This window comes from Phascolarctos cinereus, unplaced genomic scaffold, assembly GCF_003287225.1.
Source record: "Phascolarctos cinereus isolate Bilbo 61053 unplaced genomic scaffold, phaCin_HiC Scaffold_5;HRSCAF=322, whole genome shotgun sequence".
NCBI classification, from domain to species: Eukaryota; Metazoa; Chordata; class Mammalia; order Diprotodontia; family Phascolarctidae; genus Phascolarctos; species Phascolarctos cinereus.
The window spans coordinates 45,644,486-45,664,795 of record NW_027555958.1 but is presented as its reverse complement, the minus strand read 5'-3'; the positions used below and the strand labels follow the sequence as shown (position 1 = coordinate 45,664,795).

General features: G+C 41.5%; 1 protein-coding gene across 1 annotated transcript; it reads left to right on the top strand.

The window, feature by feature from the left end:
• Positions 1 to 1,057: 1,057 nt before the first annotated feature.
• GJA8 (gap junction protein alpha 8) lies at positions 1,058 to 2,359 on the top strand. The gene has a single exon (XM_020998993.1). It carries the CDS (start codon positions 1,058 to 1,060, stop codon positions 2,357 to 2,359), a length of 1,302 nt encoding a protein of 433 aa, XP_020854652.1.
• Positions 2,360 to 20,310: the final 17,951 nt, after the last annotated feature.

Here is a 20,310-nt window from a genome sequence, read left to right as displayed (position 1 = left end):
AGAATTTTTAATAGACTTGTGTCATTAAATATTAGCCCATTCACACTCAGAGAGATGGACCATGATGTCAAGGATGGAGAGCAGGCCTCCAAGTCAGAAGGTTCAGGCCCTGCCTCTGACACACACTGACTGTGCAGTCCTGGGCACTCATAGGGTTCTAGGCAACCCTTTCAAATGCGAAGTTACAGAGGAGGTGCTGAGCTGCATCACTAGAGAGGGTCCTCTTCACCTCTTATCTTCATGGCATTCCCATAAAGCAAAAGGCCATGGGTAGGATTATCCTCATTTTACAAATGAAAAGGCTGCCTGAGGAGTCTTTTGTTTCCTTCCTCTTCCTTGCCCTTTTCTTCCACCCTAACTCAGTAAGACCTGCTCTCCACCCAGTGAACATTCTTATGGTAAACCATCTGATAACTGATTGGCAAACACACAGAGAATTAGGGCTAAAGGTGAATCTAGAAGCTGGGATTTCTGCCTTGGTCGAATGCTCATGCAGCCCTATATATTTGCATTATTTTGTGGACAGGGGTAGGGGACAGAAAGGGAGATGCTTCCAATAATATAAAAAATATAATGGGCTTAGAGCTAAAGAGCCTTAGAACTCATCAAGTCCAACTGTTGTCCAGAGCCCATTTGGGGTTTTCTTGGCAGAGATAGTGGAGGGGGTTGCCATTTCCTTCTCCAGCTCATTTTACAGATGAGGAAACTGAGGCAGAGTTAAGTGACTTGCCCAGGATCACACAGCTAGTGTCTGAGGCTGCATTTGAACTCAGGGTGAGGAATCTTCCTGACTCTAGGCCCAGCCCTCTATGCGCTAAGACGCCACCTAGCTGCCCCTCATCAAATACAGCCCCTCCCATTTTAGAGATGAACAACAGAGGTTAAGTGACTTTCTCATGGCCACACAGCTAGCAAGTGTCAGAGATGAGGTCTGAATTCAGGTGACTTTAAATCCAGTGTCCTCGCCCTAAGTTGGGCTGCCCCAGCAAAAAGGCAAATGGCTCGTGCTTTATCCACTCACTTTTTTTTGTACTCTTCTTACCGTAGGTGGTGAAAAATGGGTGATTGGAGTTTCCTGGGGAACATCTTAGAGGAGGTGAACGAGCACTCCACCGTCATCGGCAGGGTCTGGCTCACCGTCCTGTTCATCTTCCGGATCCTCATCCTGGGCACGGCGGCAGAATTTGTGTGGGGAGACGAGCAGTCAGACTTCGTCTGTAACACCCAACAACCAGGTTGTGAGAATGTCTGCTATGACGAGGCTTTTCCCATCTCCCACATCCGCCTCTGGGTCTTACAGATCATCTTCGTCTCCACCCCATCCCTAGTGTACGTGGGCCATGCCGTGCACCACGTCCGCATGGAAGAAAAGCGGAAGGAGAGGGAAGCTGAGGAGATGTGCCAACAATCTGGGGGCAATGGGGAGAGGCTGCCGTTAGCCCTGGATCAAGGCAGTACCAAGAAGAGCAGCAACAGTACCAAGGGCACCAAAAAGTTCCGGCTGGAAGGGACCCTCTTAAGGACCTACATCTGCCACATCATCTTTAAGACTCTCTTTGAGGTGGGCTTCATCGTGGGACATTACTTCTTGTACGGCTTCCGAATCCTGCCCTTGTATCAGTGCAGCCGATGGCCCTGCCCCAACGTGGTGGACTGCTTCGTGTCAAGACCCACCGAGAAGACCATTTTCATCCTTTTCATGCTCTCTGTGGCCTCTGTATCCCTCTTCCTCAACATCATGGAAATCAGCCACCTGGGCATGAAGAGAATCCGATCTGCTTTCAACAGGCCCGCCGAACAACCCCTGGGGGAGATCCCTGAGAAATCCCTCCACTCCATCGCAGTCTCCTCCATCCAAAAAGCCAAGGGCTACCAGCTCCTAGAAGAAGAGAAAATCGTGTCCCACTATTTCCCCCTGACTGAGGTTGGGGTGGTGGAGACGAGACCTCTTGCTGCCACACCTTTCGGCCGTTTCGAAGAGAAGATTGGCACTGGACCTCTGGGAGATCTGTCCCAAGCTTACACGGAAACGCTCCCTTCCTATGCTCAAGTGGGAGAACAGGAAGTAGAGGCAGAGCATGAAGAGGAGGAGGCAGAGGCACCGCCAGAGGAGGAAGAGAAGAGGCAGGAACCCGAGGCAGTGACCCTGGAGGCTCCAGAGGCCACTGTGAGGCTGGAGGAGAAGGAGGGGACCCCAGTAGAAAGGAAGGCAGGAGATAAGACAGAACTGCCGGAGCTGCCAGAGCTGCCAGTGGAGAAGGCGCCGCTGTGCCCAGAGCTGGCAGTGGATGACACCAGACCCCTCAGCCGGCTAAGCAAAGCCAGCAGCCGGGCAAGGTCAGATGATTTGACTGTATGAGAAGGAACCAAACAAACGCAAAGCAAAGAAATAAGGCAAGAGAAGAAAAGATTTTTTAAATGATTTGAATATTATCTCTCATTCTTTTATCCCTCACTTGGAACGGTTCTCTAGTGTAATGGTAGATGAAGCCTGCTATGAAATGATCCCTTTCTAGAAACTCTTTCCTTTCCCCAGAGGCCATCAAAGCAGACCCGTTACCTTGAGGCCAGTTGATAGCATCCCCAAGTGCCAGAAGTTTTCCACACTCCTTTACCCCCAAAGTCCTTCTTGGCCCCATTTTATCTCAGGAGCCCATCTGACCAGAGTCTTGGAGTGGCTACATGTCTTAGCCTTCTCACTGACCCAGTCCATGTACCTCCCGCTCATAGGAGCCATGACAGGTAGTGATTTTGTGTTCCTCATGGAAGATGTCTCATTGCTTTGTAGTCACATCTTGTCAACCTTGTAGCCACGCCACAGCTGTTTTACAGTTCAGAGAATAGAATAGAGCCCACTATTCTGTACAATTTCAAGTCAAGCTAGGAATTCCCTGGGTTCTCATTGGCCAGTGTTGGAGGCCCCTTTGGCTTCAGGTTCCTCCCTAAGCTAGAGCTCCTTCAGAGGAAGAGAAGTGTTATACCCTGAATTCTCCCCTCTGCCTGTAAAACAACCTTTCTCAGTCAACATAGTCTTATGGTCATCTTCACACGTTCCCTTCCCTTCCTTTCCCTTCCCTCATTTGCTGATCCCTCTGTTCTCTCTTCAAGGACCAGTAGTTTAGCTAGATATCTGAACTTTCATCAAAGCCTGAGATCAGACTCAGTCCCTGGAGGGGAAGCACCAGCTGGAGGTGACTCCCAGACGGAGCTGGCCCTTAGAGCAGGCAACATGTTCATCTGAACGGAGCCATCAGAAAAGGGAGTCCCACACCAGGTGATATAGACAGCCTTCTGAGACTGTTCCCAGGCATTATATATGCAGTTGTATATGCGGAAGTAAATAGAATCAGTATCATGAGTGAAAAAAGCACATTGTCTAAAGGCAACCATTTTGACAAGGGCTGACCTGTTCCCTGAGAAGAAGCAGACATAAGGAAACCAAGACTTTCCCACTTAAACCAAGCCATAAGTCAACTTCAACCTTGTCTGGAAAGTAGACCTGGCACAGTGGATAGAGTGCTGGGCATGGAGTCTGGAAGACTCAAGTTCAAATCTGGTCTCAGACAGTTACTAGCTGTGTGACCCTGAGCAAATCACTTAACCCTATTTATCTCAGTTTCCTCATCTGTAAAATGAGCTGGAGAAGGAAATGGCAAACCGCTCCAGTATCTTTGCCAAGAAAACCCCAAATGGGGTCACGAAGAGTCAGACATGACTGAAAAACAACAAAGTACTAGAGGGACCACCTTGAGCAAAATTATGAAGTAGTTAAAGATTGTCCTCCAAGGTTTCCTTTCTGCTCCCATTTCCCTCCATCTTTTTGTTCCTCCCCACCTCTACTTGCCTACAATTTCTCACACTGTTGTCCTACCCAAGCCTGTCTTCTGAGTGGACAATGCCCCCACACTCCAAAATTAATCTTCCTTCCTCCTTTACATCAAAATCCCTATTCCCTTTGTGTCTCCATTCTCTCAGCTGCCACAGAGGAAGAGGATCTGAAATGGTCCACACTAAGATCCCTTTATGTGTTGGGGTGGAGAGTAGAATACTTGCCTTTTTTTTTTTTTTGAAAGGACAATGCCTTAGAACAATTTTCTGATGGAGGCATGTCAGAAAATGTGTTGGCTGGGTCAGGAAAGGTACCTTCAAACAGAAGGCCCTTTCTGATCCCCTGGAATCTCACCACATCAGCAATACTTACTGCACCAAACCCCCTGAATAAGAATTCCAACGGACTTGACCCAGGGATTCCATCTGTAAACAGCTAAGCCAGGATCACTAGGCTTCCCTGTCCAGGGAGGTGAAAAAACTCCCTTGGTAGGGCCGGGTCTGCAGCTTTGTTCCTGAAGGCCCATTTTCATGGGGAGAAAAATTAATGGTAGCCAAATAAGTGCCAGAAAATGCTGCTGTCCATCTCCTAACTAGTTAAAAAGGAAAAGGACGCAAATCCTATCCTCTTCTAAGGAAATGTGCTTCATGCCATGTGAACGTATTCGTGCATGTCTAAGCTACTGACGTTTGGGTACTGCTGCTGCTGTTAAGTTTGTTGGTGTTTATGAACACTTGCCATTCTCTGGCTAAGACAACAACTTGTCTTAACGTTTATGCCCCTGAAGAGAATATCGGGTTAAACAACTCTCCGTCTATACTCATCAGGAGAAACAGGCTGGGCGTGTAACAAGTGAAACGGGCGCTTAAGTCAAGAAACCTGGATTCTCCTAATCCCATTTCTTGCTGTGTAACTTCTGTCCAGTTACTTCATCCCTCTATGCCTGTTTTCTGTCTAGAAAAAGGGTGACTTGTTGCTTCTCTGCCTCACAGGGATATCGTGAGGATTACTCAGTCGGCTACCGAAAGCTCGGAGTAAATCAGTCTCTGGAGACCACGGTGCGTTCATTGTGACGGCTGGAGGCAGGCAGAGATACTGCCGGAATGGTCTTGCAGGGAATCTACTTGAACCTCACATCCTGCTTTGCGGTAGCCTTAGGGTGCGTTTGGTTTTCAGTGGGAGGGAGAAATTCTCGCGATAAATTCTCTTTGAAGAGCGTTATCCTGACCCGAGGGAATAGGCGTCAGCTTTGAACTTGGAGTCGGAGGACCCAGTTTGAATCTCAGCTTCGCTACTCTGCCTGTGTGATTCGCCTCACTTCTTTGAAACTTCTTTGAAACTTCTTTGAAACTCCCGTTTCCTCGTCTATAAAATGCTGGGGCTGGAATGGAAGACTTCTTAGGTCTCGTTTGTGAGTCTATAAAACGGTAGCCCTCAGCACGCATATCCACTCAAGAACTTACAGCTCTTTCCCCTTAGAGAAGAGTGGAAACAGAATGGTAAGTGCTTTTCTTCCCCAGAAACAGCCCTTCATGCCACATCTTCCCAAAAAAGCTGTGGACTGATTCCCATGTCAATAGTGACTCTTGCCCCATACGGAGTGGGTCCCAGGCCAGGGGCTTCTGAAGCAGATGGCTTTTGATAAACATAAACCAGCATGACCCAAGATTATCACCTCCCAGGGTTCCATTTGGTATAAGTGTTATGCTTTCCCCAGCTCCTAGGTCATGTCCCTTGTTAGATAAATGACCAAAGAACAAGGCAAGGGGACTGAGCAAGAAATGGACATTTCCAGGGGATTGCCCTCTGGAGCCTATTCCACACTGAAAATAGCAAAAGAGTCCTTCTCTCCAAAAAAAAGTCCAGTTCTCAAAATCAAATGGGGGAAACCAATGCCGGAGAGAATGAGAACTAGGTTACAGCCCAACTGGAAGTGTCAGTAAGCAACTAAGAGCTGCGACACAGAAACCTCAAAGACACAACTGCTCAAGCACCAAGCTGGGATAAGGTAGGGTGGTACAGTAGAAAGAGAGGCAGAGGGTCTGGAGTCAGAGGATCTCAGTTCAAATCCTGCCTCTGATAATTAATACCTGTGCCATTTGGGGTAAATCACATAATTTCCACAGGCCCCAGTTTCCTCATCTGTAAAATGAGAGTTTTGGACCAGAGGGTCTCTGAGGTCCCTTCCAGTTCTAGATTTATGGTCCAATGGGACTACGTTATAGGAAAAAACACTCTGCCTACCTTTTGTGAGGATGAGATGAGAAAGTCACTGAAATTGGTCAAGTGCTTTACACATGTAATTTACTATTAAGAAGGCCTACTCCCTGTATTTCCAATAGGGCCCCCCTGCTCCTCATACATGGCAGAGGCAGCCAGGGCAGTTCTAGGCAAGAACTAAGCCTTGGCTAATGTGGGCCCAGAAAGTCAAGCTATTCCTTACCCCGACCCCAGCTTGGAAACGTAGTAGGGGTAAGAGTCAGAAGAGGTGACTCTATCTGGCTGGAACTGAAGGATATCAAACAATCATTGATCTGCTCTAAGCTTTGATCTCCCTTTAAATAAGTTAAGGGTGGTACCAACCTCTTCCCAGTCTCATAAGGTTGTCAAGAGGGCATGAGGCTTACTTGAAGCGAATTGAATTCCTTGGAAGAAAATTACAATTGTGAATGAAAGAAAAAAAGAAAACCTCAGTAATTCAGAATTAAAGTGAGTGGGAGGAGGGGGAATAAGATGTATTCAAATTAAGGAGAAGTCCAAATCACATACTGGAGAGTCATTCCTTTCAAGTTGTGTGCATATTATAAACAATGGTTCATGTACTTATACTGTAGTGAATCTGTGGTCATATCCATGATAACTCTGGTACAGAACACAAGCCATCCATCCACCCCTAGTCATCCTACGCAGCTACTTCTCATATCCTTCCATTAATCCTTCATAGTGGAACTACCCACTGCAATGGAGAACTTCCTCTGGTATTTTTTTTTCTGTTTTTGAAAATACATGTGCTACACTTAACTGCCTATCTGTTACCTCTGTCCTTGTTACATGACAGACCAACCTCTTTTTATGGTTGAATGCATCTTCAATTGGCAGCTACATGGTGCAGTTGACTTCCTCAAGTCAGGAAGATTCTCCTTCCTGAGTTCAAATCTGGCCTCAGATACTTACTAGCTGTGTGACCCTGGGCAAGTCACTTAACCCTATTTCACTCAGTTTCCTCATCTGTAAAATGAGCTGGAGAAGGAAATGGCAAACCTCTCTAGCATCTCTGCCAAGAAAACCCCAAATGGGATCACGAAGAGTTGGACACAAATGAACAACAACAAAAACATCTTCAATGATGTATTTTATGCTATTTCTTACATTTATGTCATACAGAGGCCTACTTTCACTCACAATGGGCCTTTCCATTGTCCTGTGGGTCACCTGAAGTTGTGGTTTTTCTGAGATCATAGCGCCCTTTGCTTCAAGAGAATACTGATTTTTAAAAGATAAGCTTCTATAGAAGGGAACATTGAAATTCCCATATACTTCATAAATTCAATGTAGGCTTATCTTCTTCTACTGAATGCTGAGTTGAGTTCATTGTTCATCTTTGCACCTGTCCAAGATGTATGTATTGATAGAATAATTCAATGGAATGATTTCCCAACGACATGTCATAATCTCCACAGCATTCATTCTTCATCCACTTTGTTTTTCCTATTTAAATGGCTAGGCCAATCTCTTTCAAGTTATTATGGGTCACACTGAGAGGCTCTCATAATGTCCCAGGGTTCAGTGCAATCAGCACAATGTCATTTGCAAACAGAAGAATCAGTACAACCTCTATATTGATGCAGAAATCTACCTTCTATGTGGACTTTGTGCAGGACATCCCACTATTCTAGTAATTGTCTTTAACAAGCTTAATGTTGTCCTTTCTTTTTGGTTCTCTATTTGATGCAGATTCAAAACTCAATGTTAACAAAGCTTTTTTTTTTTTTGAGACTGGGTTGGAAGGGCAGTGGCCACTCGCAGGCCTAATCCCACTGCTTAGGTCAGGTGCTTTAACCTGCTCTCTTTCCAACCCAGGTCAATTTGCCCTTCTTTAGGCAATCTGTTGACCCTGTGCTCCTGGGGGCTCGCCGTATTGGTGCTAAACTTAGAAACTCAAATGGCTTTGGATCTATTGCAGTTCAGAATTACTGAGCTCAAGCTATCCATTTACCTCAACCTCCCCTAATAGAAGGGATTACAGTTATAATGGTGTATGGGGCCCACATTTACTAGAGCTTGGTTTTTGCCCAGCCCTGGCTGCTCAAACTGTATTGGCTTTTTCTGCAGTATACCAGGAGCACAGAGGTCCTTTTGGTATATGTCACCACCCCTGACAAGAAAATATTTTTCTATAAAATGTTACCCCTGTGACTCATCTTGGCAAAGAAATAACCCTAGATTCTCAAAGACCATAAGATGAAAAGGCATTGTGCATGCTTCCAGGAAAATACTCTGTTGTGTGAGTACAAGCGGTACTCACACAACAAACCTAGCAGACAGCAGAAAGATTCATCGCCAAAAGGTTAGCCACTATAAACTGAGTCTTTTGACCATGATAACTCATGAAACAGATAAAAATATAAAACTTTGCTATTGATGGAATGGTGGAAAATGGAAACATTAAAATGTAATTCTTCTTACTCTAGAAGTGCTGTCTTTGTCCAGTGCTGGATACACTACTGAAGGAATTGAATCATTAACATTAGCATTTGCACTATAATGAAATCAGAAGACATAAAGAAGGTGCAGCTAAGTGGAATGAAAGTTTACAGGTTATCCACAGAAAAGTAAAGAAAATTGGGAGTATTGGTTTCACTATGTGTCTAAGGGCAAGGGGAAACAGCATTTCGCAAGACTCTTGGTGCTATTGCCTTGAAGTACTTACAGTGTATATAAGCAAGCACATTACCATGCAGATAACTATACCTTTAAGCTGCTATTTTAAAGGATTAAGCATAGAGAAATCTTTTGAAGAACAAGACAATTTATACCTTGATATTCAATAACTTCAATATAAAAGTAAGAAAGGGATAAGATAGAGAAAACAATCATAATTTTTTTTTAGGATAAATAAAGTTAAATGATCAAAGACTTCTCAGAAGCATCTCACCTGTGTATTATGAATACTTTCTTCAAAAAGACAGTTAAAAAGTGCTGGATGTAGAAAACAAACAGAAACCAGGAAATTATTATGAGAGACATTTTAGAATGAGTTGTCTGTCTGCATTGCTATAGGACAAAAGGCAAAAATGAATTCCAAATCAAAAGAAAAGATGAAAAATTATGTAGAATCACAGCTGCTTTATCCTGTTTTTAAAAGCTGTTGACTAAGAAACGGGAAATGGACAAAGGAAAAGATTCTAATACTGATATCACCATATCTTAAAGAAAGTAAACTCTCTACATTAAACATAGATACGTAACACATTTAATACAAAAGAATTACTGCAGTAAAGAGGCAAAAAGGACCCAAAAGCCACCTCAGGCAACAAACCTTTATCTTCCCTCCAAGGAAAGTAACGTAGCAGGGAAGGGCAATTCCAGGATTTTGTTTTGTTTTCATTTTTTTATACAAGTTCATTTACAAAACATTATAGAATAGGATGATGGAAGATTACAAGCATCACAAATCAACAAAAAGAAGTTAAAGTGAGAAAAATCTGCAAAGGGTCTAGCATGATATCCATTTAAGACAGATCACTGAAAGAACAGAGAAGAACAACAAATATATGTGAATGGGCCACATCTGCCACCATTTCTGTGGTAATCTGGTCTCACCAATAACAATGACTGAACCAGAGCATTTGGACTCTACACTTCAATATGATGGAACTTAAGATCATTAAGTTAGAGAAAGTAACAAAACCTGATGAAATATAAATAGAAGAAATCGATTCTAGAGGTACCACAATTTTAAATGTAATCAAGGATTGATTTTCAGGATATCTCAGACTGTGGAAGACTACAAAAAAGTTATAGATAGTACTATTGCTATTAAGTATAATTACTAACTCATATACCTAATTTATCTTCTTTAAGAAATCTTTCTGAAAAATGATCTATGCCTACACTGAAAGTATCCTTGACGAAAATATGGCATGACAAAAAGTAGGGTTTCTCAGACAATTTTTTACATCAGATTCCATCTTCAGAGTAATAAAATTGACTTAGAGTACTGGAGAATTTAAGATTTCATAGTGTCCACGTCTATTGTGTGCTGACCATCCAAAAAAGCATTTGATTCAGTAGAGGAAAATTCAATACTAAATGTATTGAACAATGTGTCTCCCAAGTATGTATTAATGTAATATAAGATCCCATTATAAGATATGACAAGGCAAATAACTTGGTTCAAAAATATGCTGAGTATTAAAAGGTATATACATATATGTATATATACATATATATGTATGTATGTATATATGGGGAGGGGGAGGGGTGAAGAGAGGTGCCAAGTAAAATGAAAGAGGTTAATCTAAAAAAAATATGATTCACAATAGACCCTTTTAAGAATACACTACAAATGTGCAATCCCTCATATGTACAAGAATTAGTTGTTGAAACCAGTACTAACATGATTTTTAGTATATTAAAACTTCAGTTTCCAAAATACCCTTTAGCTTGTGGGACAAGGGAACAAGTGGGTATGGAAAGGTCATCAGCGACTCTTATCAGTCATAAATCTTATTAGTTGTATACTCACTTTTAATCCTGAGAAAGTTGCAGTCATTGCCATAGGTGTTATGATGTCAGCATGCTTTCTTGTTTCCCAGCAAGAGCCACCCATGAGGTATGTGTGGGGTGAGGTAGGCACCATCATTCCCCACTCTTCACCCTACACTCTTCTCTGTCACACCACCCTGTATTAGAAGTATATTGTGCTTTAGTTATCGCTGTTAGTGAAGTTCAGATAAAAGAGGCTAAAGTAAACATGTGTCTAATTCTAAATGCAGACCCTATAAAGCATAAGGAATGAGTACTCAATATGATAATGACTCAAGAACAGGAGTTTTCCCTACCTGTGATCAAATACATATTAACTGAACAGGGAAAGGGCAAGAAAATTGAGAAAGGAGAAGAGCCATAACTAGGGTAGGATAAACAAGGTTCTGACCAAGAATGCTGAAATTTAGAGGGTGCAAAAATTCAAAATACTGATTGTTAAAAATTGTGCAGTTTTAAAATTTGTTATTTTTATATTGAAATCGCCTTTCATTTAATGGGGGGAGGGGAAAACCTGAGCTTAGTACCTAGTTAATAAGGATAATTCATTTAAACAGGAACATAGCAGATGATTTCTTACTCCCTCAGATGGCCACACCCAAGGTGTGCTTCTCCTCAGCAGTGACCTTACATTGTCTCAGAGTCTCTGCCTCACAGGGTTGGAGTTGAAATCCTCTCACCTCATGAGGAGCGGTGTCCCAGAGTTTCTCCCTACCACCATTGGGCCGGTATCACAGGGGTTTTCCCTATGCAGATGTTTTCTTGGGCTCTTGTGAATTTCTAAGTGGATTTGAAGGTATACTTTTGCAGCTTGCCCAGGGTGTCAAAAATCTTGGTTACAGCTCTAGAAAAGAGGAACTGCCCAGTTGTTTATGAGGTAGACAACATCTTTAGCAATAAGCATTCACTCTGCAACTCTGAGTGAAAGGCTATTTAAGCTGGGAGTGAAGGAGATGTGGTATTAAGTCATGAAAGTGGCCACCACTTTAGCAGAGTGCTTATAATTCTCGGCTTAGACCCAGACTGTTCTAGAAGGGGAAGAAGAGCTCCCTTGAGGTGGTACTTACTCTGCCTCAGTTATTCTACCTATGACATGAGTGAAGACCCAAGTATAAAGCACATTGAGAGTCTCAAATAAATGTTCTAAGAAGATTTGGGGCAAAGGAGAAAGGCAACATAGGGGTTATAGTCCTAGGCTGTCCAAATCCCCCAAATCCTTTCACCTGTACTGCTAAGCCATGTGTAGTAGTATTTTAAAAACAAAAATAAATATAATTGACCTGACTTCTCACTATCCTTGACTCTTTTTTTTGATGTCCCATCAAAACCAAACTGATTAGTGCCTACTGTGGTTCCCAGTTATGCTCAAATAAGAATGCTTCTAATAATAGTAGCTAACATTTATACTGTTTGTCCTTCATTTCAAAGAGGACATCATGGAGTGATGTCATGACTCAAGTGTAAGATGGATTTAAGTGAGGCAGATCTTTACAAAGTCATCAACCTCACTCTCTCTTCCATAGTCACTGAAGTCTAGACAAAAGTCAGGATGTTTGGCAATTTCCTGGGTTGCATTGGATGACCTTGGCATCTTCAATGGCTGACCAAGCCCTAAGTGCTCCACAGCATCTACTTCAGCCACCTTCTTAGCTGTTGGAACAAATTGTTCTCATCTGCCCATGCTGCCAGGGGATATCTTTCCATGCTTGGGGTAGACATCATCCTCACTCACTGATGGGTTTGGGTCCTATTGGCTGCCCTCAACCTGGTTTAGCCCATCTACTGAGAGGGTTTACTGAGGTGTGGTTGCTGTGTATACTACAGCTTCTTGGAGCCACAGGTGAGAGTTGGGTGACAGGTGGACACCAAAGGTGGATAAGCAACCTTGAAAAGGGCCCCACAAGCCCTCACACCAGAGTTGCTAGTTCTCCCTAAACAGACTATACACTCCAACTAACATTTATATAGCAGGTACTATATACACCTCAGCTAACATTTATATAGCACTTCCTAAGTGCCAGGCATTGTGCTACATGTTTACAATTAGTATTTCATTTGATCCTCACATCAACACTTGGAAGCAGGTGCTGTTATCATCCCCATTTTACAGATGAAGAAACTGAAGCAAACAGAGGTTAAGTAACTTGCCCAGGGTCACAATCTAAGCAAATACCAGACCAGAGTTGAGCTTGGGTCTTCCTGACTCCGGGTCCAGCTCTATACACTATGGCACCACCTAGTGACCAGATCTTCTAGAGCTGAATTTTCAACATGGCAGCTCTTGCTGCCTCTACTATTCTATAATTCTATGACCGAAGTCAGAATGAACACTTCTAAGGCCCGTTCTAAAATAACGGCTCTTGATAGATCCACACTGCTCTTACTCTTTTCCTACTCAAACAAAGACAGTCCAAACTAATAAAAAAAAAAAGTATTTTTACTTATTAATAATAATAGGTCCAAAAGTCACACATATATCATAGGTGTTGGCAGGCAGAGTGCTATAGTGTGAAAAGCCAAGAGACCTAGATATCAGCTCCCATTCTGTCACTTAGAATTGTAATAAGTACAAATGTTACCCCTCAATACCAAGAGCCAGAAGGTATTTCACTAAAATAAATATACACAGTTAAATAAATGATAATTTTTAAAAAAAAACACTCAGAATTCTGTGTCAGAGATTCTAGGGTTTTCATATCACCACCACCCAGTCACTTTATACTCAGATTATTTTGAGAAATGGAAGGCATATTGAAGCCCTAGGACAAGAAGGAGTTAACAGGGCAGACACTGTATGGTAGCATAATAACAAAAATAGCTCACATTTATGTAGTACATTAGCTGAGTAAATCAGGTATTGATATCTCCAGTTACCAATGAGGAGACCGAAACTCAGACAAGTTAATCACTCAGTAAATGTCAGAACTAGGCCCTTCTGACACCAAGTTCACTGGACTTTTGGCTATCTCCCTAACATTAGTCCACATCTGAATTCAGACTTCCATAAAGTGCTAGGGGTCCCAAGACTTAACAGCCAGACCTGCTCCTTCCCAGCTGGAGGAAGTACTTTGAGAAAGACTGAGACTTCCCTCTCATCTATCCACCCATAATCCACAGTTTTCCAAACCATGGGGCATCTCACCCAGGATCTCCCTAAGAACCTTGGGATTGAGGAGGTGATGAAGAAAGGGATAAAATTATGGCACATTTTAGTACGTCTACCACATAAATATATCCATTTGTCAATTAAAACAAAGTTCAAATCAGAGTTCACTAAAGTAAGGCTGACACAATGAATTCCCTCCAACTCATAGTGAGTATGACAAGTAAATATTACTATGGTACATACAAACAAGGTTAAACTTGAAAAGACTAGTGTCAGACCTTGACATAGGTGTATTCAGCACAGGCATAGACATAGCACAGCACAGACATATGTGTATTCGCACATATTTTAAGATGAAATGTATAAAATCAAAGTTAAACAGTCTTTGTGTAAAAGTTAAAAATACCCCAATATCTGTTACTATTATTATCTTATTATTCCTTAATATTATTCATTTTGGTAAGTAAAACATGATAGGCTGGTTTCAAAAAAAAACTTGCAACTTTTAAAAAACTAAAACAATTTGAGGGTACTCATATATAATTATTTCAAATTTTCAAAAAAAAATTGAAATTTATCTTATATTTTTAATGTCTCCAACTTTTAGAAGTGAAATCATATTCCTTTGTGATAGATAAACAGTTTGAAGAGAAAATCCATTGGAGCAGCTGCAACTAATAAGCGTAAACAATGGAGAGAGAAAAAAATTCAAGTAACAGAAATATAGAAATACAAAATAAAGGCCCACATCAAGAAATTCAATCTACTACATTTGTCTCTGGGACTTACTGTACTATACTGTAAGTTAACTTATAACTCTTATCATGCTCTCCCAGGAGTTTGAGGCTTAAACTTCAGAACAGGAAGCGGTATGCAGGATTGCTAAACAGATATTTCACATTTCACCTTGGTTCTGCACTGTACAACTTCATCTAGGTCCATGTCCTCTGGTGAGCCAGGGTATATGCTGGGCTCATTCTCCTGCTGGTAGTTAATTATCCTCTCTGATATGGAAACTCCTACTGCCAAACATCTCTGATTGAGGGACCCAGGAGCTCTGACCTCTTATATTCACGTGGTAGCCTCCAAGACTGGAAATGTCTATCTCAGTACCATCATTTGGTCACCTGCACTCAAAAAAGAAACACAATGCAGAAAATGCATTCAATAGCCGAGATTACCTAGACAATCTTCTTCATTAGCTACCATATACTTTCAGATGCCATTCTGCCTAGATAAGTGGAAGGGTGATGCACCACAAGGAAAGTGAGCCAGAAACTGTTGATACTTTTCTAGCATTCCACAACCTGCCACTCTCATGGGATGAGGAAGAACCAGGAATTAATTACCCAGGGTTTGCTTAGTCACAATGCAGCACTAAGTTCTTTTAGCACTGAGCCATATGTTTCCCTGAAAGTGGCCTGGGCTCAGGACCTGATGGGGTATGCATTAGCCAGAGAAAATTAGAAAGGCTCGCTATTTATCCTCCATTACATGAATTTAAGGCTTTGGCTTTTCACAAAAGACCAATAACCCAATAAGGCATAAGTACAAGTTTTTATGGGGGAAGGAAAACAGTTCTAGAGGCTTTGAACCTCTGAGATGTGAGAAAGACTAAGAGAGACACAAACCCAGAGAGAGAAACAGATAGATAGATAGATAGATAGATAGATAGATAGATAGATAGATAGATAGATAGACAGACAGACAGAGTTCCCATTGAGGAAGGCAAAGATCACATAGGTAACTTAGGAGCCCCAAAGACAAACTTGACCCATGAAGAGGAAACTACCTTTGGAGTCAGAGAACTCCAATCCCCCTCTGACATTTACTATCTATATAACATTAGGCATATCATTAAATCTCCCTGGACTCAGTTTCTTAATCTGTAAAATGAGTGAGTTGGATTAGATGAGATCCGAGATCCTTCCAGCTCTAAATCAGCATTTTGCCTCAGGGAGACAGAACTCCATCCCACTTTCCTCATATATATCATGAGAGAGGTCTTTAGATTCTAAAAGTTATAACTTCAATATCAAATGTGACCATCCTTTCAGAGTTTAAGTAAATTGAGGATAATGTTCCATCTTTTTTTTTAACTCAACCAAGCTTGGCTTTGACATCTTCTTAAAGAACATTTTTTATTTGGTGCCAGAAATTGCCTTGAATCTGTAATAGCTCTCCCTAGCCATGAAGATAGCGTTCCCATAAATAATTGATGACACTGATGCAGAAACTATTGATGAAAATAAAGTGCTAAGTTCCATTTGGAACCATGGTAAAGGCAAGAAAATCTGCTTAATGGTAAGGGGGTACAGTTATTATTAGAAAGTATACTTAGAGAGTCAAGAAGAAGACAAGATTCCTGGATTTTAACCAAACCCTGCAGGATAAGGCAGAATTCTCAGTGAATTGTTTATGGTATTGTCTAGGAAGGCCTTAGCCACTAAAACTAAGGATGAAGGATTCATGACTCCCATTCCATTGTCTCCAGGAGATTCCCTGTTCCACATATGTGGCCAAAAGATTCAGAGATAAACTAAACCCACACTGAAATGGTCCAAAAGTAAATCTCTACCTAGGTCGTGTGAGAATTCCAAAGATCAACTTCTCTAAATACAAGTTTTAAGTAACCAAACTCTCTACAGCCTCTACTATATAAGGCATCCTTATCCCTGAGACAATAAAGAGGAATAATAAAGTTACAAAGAGGCCAATTCTGGCCTTGTAGAAGGAAGAACTTCCTAACAATTTGAGCTGCCCCTAAATGGAATGAGCTACCTTATAAGGTAGTAAGTTCCCCATTATAGGAGGCATGCTAGCAGAGTGGGGGCAATCACTTGTCAGGGATGCTGTACTGGGAAATCAACTGTCTGTGGCCAGTTTGAACTAGATGACTTCTGCGGTCTTTCCATGCTAAGATTCTGAGTCTAGAAGTAATTTTCCATCATACCACACTGTAACTTGAGAGTTTATAAATCAATCCCTAATTTAAAACACAAACATTCTCTTTATGATTATTTGGAACATTCAAAAAGCCATTCCCAGACCACTGCTTCACTATTAGGGTCCTACATACACACACACACACACACACACATGCCCCAATTAATGTGGGAGCTACCAAGCTTGCACCACCTCCCCAACTGCTGAAACCCAAGGAGACTTTAGACTTCAAAGCTACAAGCCTACGCATGGCTCAACAGAATTAAAGGTTCAGAAGGACTCAAATGTCTGATTACTACCATTTTTGGATTATGGGTAAAACAGGCTCTTGGGAGATAGGGTATGTAAAGTGTCTTGCCATCCTTAAAAGGTTACCAAAATGTTACTGGGGCAGCTGGGTGATGCAGTGCGTAGTATGCTAGCCTCACACACTTACTAGCTATGATATGACCCTGGGAAGTCACCTAACCTGTTTGCCTCAGCTTCCTCATCTGTGAAAATGGGGATAATAGTATCACCTACCTCCCAGGGTTGTTGTCAGTATCAAATAAGATAATAATTATAAGGCATTTAGCACATTGCCTGGCACAGAGTAAGCACTATACAAACGTTAGATATTACTATTAATTACTCTAACATTATTATTATAGAGTCACCTTGGCTGTCAGTACCAGCTAGAATACTAGTAGATTCAGGAAGACCTAGGTTCAAATTCTGCTTTTGACACAACCAATTTGGTGAGGATAGGAAAGCTACCACCTCAGTCAACCTCAGGGCTTATCTGCCCATACTGGAAATTTCCCATGCGGCAAAAATCAAAAGGTATAATAACACTTCTCATGTATACTACTCACTTGGCAGTAATTACACACTCCTTTGTTTTCTAAGTTATTGCCACATGGAGGCTTTGTCTCCCCAACTTGATTGTAATGTCCTTAAAAGCAAGGACTATGGTTCTAAGTCTTTGGGTGTCCCCACCTCATTTCACACATAGTTGGAATTCAATAAATATTTGTTGATTGATTTAAATAACTTTAGCACCAGCCGTATGTTTTTTGCCTGAGTCCCATAAAAAGAGCACCAAATGTCACAAATTACTTATGAGAGGATTCAAAACAACAATATTTTTTTCAAGTCTAGCAGGCTTCAGATATGAATGAACTATTACACAACTAGCTTCTCTTTGTCTTTGGAATGGGGAGAGGAAAAAATAACCTACAATTCCTTAAACAGTGGGTTTTACTTAACAATTTTGTTCACATCATAACATCTTAGCACTAGAAAGTCTTCCAGTCCAAGCCATGCCTAAAGCACGAATTCACTTCTAAAAGGTTCTGGACACTATTCCTCTCCTACTAGAAAGTTAACTTTTGGGACTTCCATGTCACACTACTGACTTACATTTAACTTGGCCAATCTTTTTGTCTGTGCCCTAGGGGATATCTAGAAAATATCAAGCAAATTTAGACTGGAGTTATTCTAGGCAGCCGTGGGTCAAAGGGCCGCATTTGAGGACCTAGTGGGTCACATGTGGCCTTGAGGCCACAAATTCCCCAGCTCTGTGAGGTTTAAACAAGTATGGGGTTTCAATGTAACCTCTGAGAAGTGACAATTTGGGAGAGGAGGGAGAAGGAGAAGACTTGGGCCAAGACTGAAGCCAAAGAGAACCTTGTGAGCCTCAAAGTATTAGAAGGATTTGAGACTTCCCATCTTCCTATTGGTGTCCTAACAGCATCCCAGTCAATGGCAATGTCTGCATTGATGAGATAAAGATTCAGGCTCAGAGCTCAACAACAACAACAAAAACCCTAAACAATACCTAAGAGGAACTTCTTGAGCATCACATGAAGGTGAGAAAAGAATGTCCATCAACCAAGAATTATGAGTTTCTTCTTTGCCATATTTCCCCTGGATTCTGTTTGAACTTATGGAAGAGTGGAACACAGACTCTGAGGGAGAAGGGGAGGATGTTTTGTACCAACTCTTCTCACTTTGGCACTTTAATAAATAACCCTTTATTAAAAAAAAAAACTACTTAAGGATGGAAAGACTAAAATGATAGTCAGCTGGCAATCTTGGAAGAGGATGCATAGCAGTGGGGGCTTGTGAACTAAAATACTAGAAAAGATAACCTCTAGCCTTCAGGGATACTCTTAGAGCCCTGAAGAGATGAAATAGCTGGGTTCTGGGCCCTGACTCAAAATAGAATTGATTTTCTTCCCCATCCCCAAACCTATCCCTCTTCAGAACTTTCCTATTTCTGTCAAAGGCATCACCGCCTTTCCAGCACCCAGATTCACAACCTTAGTATACTGTCAATTCCTCACTCATCGACATTTCGAATCTTGTTGTTTTTATGTCTGCAGCATATATCTCATCTGTGCCCTTCATTCAACTCATACTACCATAGTTGAGGTCCTCATCACTTTGCACCTGGACAATCGACTTCTGATTCATTTCCCTGCCACACATCTTGCTCCACTCTATTTCATCTTCCATACAGATGCCAAAGTGGTTTTCCTAAAACACATGACCCTCTCCTATTCAAAATCTATAGAGAGTCCCAGTTACCTCCAGAAGTAAATACAAACTCATCTGTTGGACATTTTAAACCCTTCACAATCTGTCTCCAGCCTGCCTTTCCAGATTTATTACCTATTACTCCCCTTTACTCACATTACATTCCGGGCAAACTGGTCTACTTCACACAACATTCCATTTACTGCCTTCATGCTTTTGAACAGACTATCCCTTATGGTACATATTCTCTCCCCACCTCAGCTTCTTAGAATTCCTCACTTTCCTCAAATCCAAGTCCTGGAGTCCTCAAGGCCAACTTGAAATGCCTAGACCTCTTATGGGAGGTCTTTTCTTATTCACTCAGCTGCTAGTGCCTTCTCTGGATATTACATTGTTTTTGCCTTGCATATAGTTTGTGTTTACTTAGTGTATCTGTGTCTTTTCTTGGGAGCAAATCTAAGTTCCCATGTTGCCACTGAAATTATGTTGTATTTATTTTGTAATGTTTACTTAAATGCATGTGTGTTTTTCTTTCCCTGGGAGAATATAAGTTCCTTGAGGGCAGCCCCAATATCATTTTTAGCTTTGTACCCCATTAGCTCTCAGTGCCTAGCATAGTAACTGAAATATGTGCTTTACAAATGCATGTTGATTCACGGATTCATTGATTGATAAAGAATTAGATTGCCCGTTTCCAAACTTGAGATGAAATTTCTTAGTCTCAGCAGCCTTTGTTTGTGATGCCACTAGTATACTGTATGCCCAAGTTCCCTTGAGATTCTACAAATCAAAAATGTCATTTCTTATTGACTAAGTCACAAATTTTTCACTTTTTTTCCAGTCAATGAAGTTAGATGAAATCAATTTCAAGTTTTCCTTAATAGCATAAAAACTTATCACTCAGCTTACCGAGTTTTTTTTACATGTGATTATAAATTAAATGTGATTTTTTACTAACTTTCAAAATAGACTAGTGCCAATTTCCCTTCTCCCCCAAAGCACTGAAGTGATTTGAGTGGGGAATGATTAAATCAATGGCATTCTGCTCCTAGAGCAAGATGGACATCATGTCCTGGGGACAGCTTTGTCACCTTTCACAGAAAAGCTAACCTAACCCATGTTAGAGTGGAGAGTCCTAGCA

Bases quoted from the DNA above. Each gene is read 5' to 3' on its own strand.
- GJA8 (XM_020998993.1), top strand. From the start codon at position 1,058: ATGGGTGATTGGAGTTTCCTGGGGAACATCTTAGAGGAGGTGAACGAG.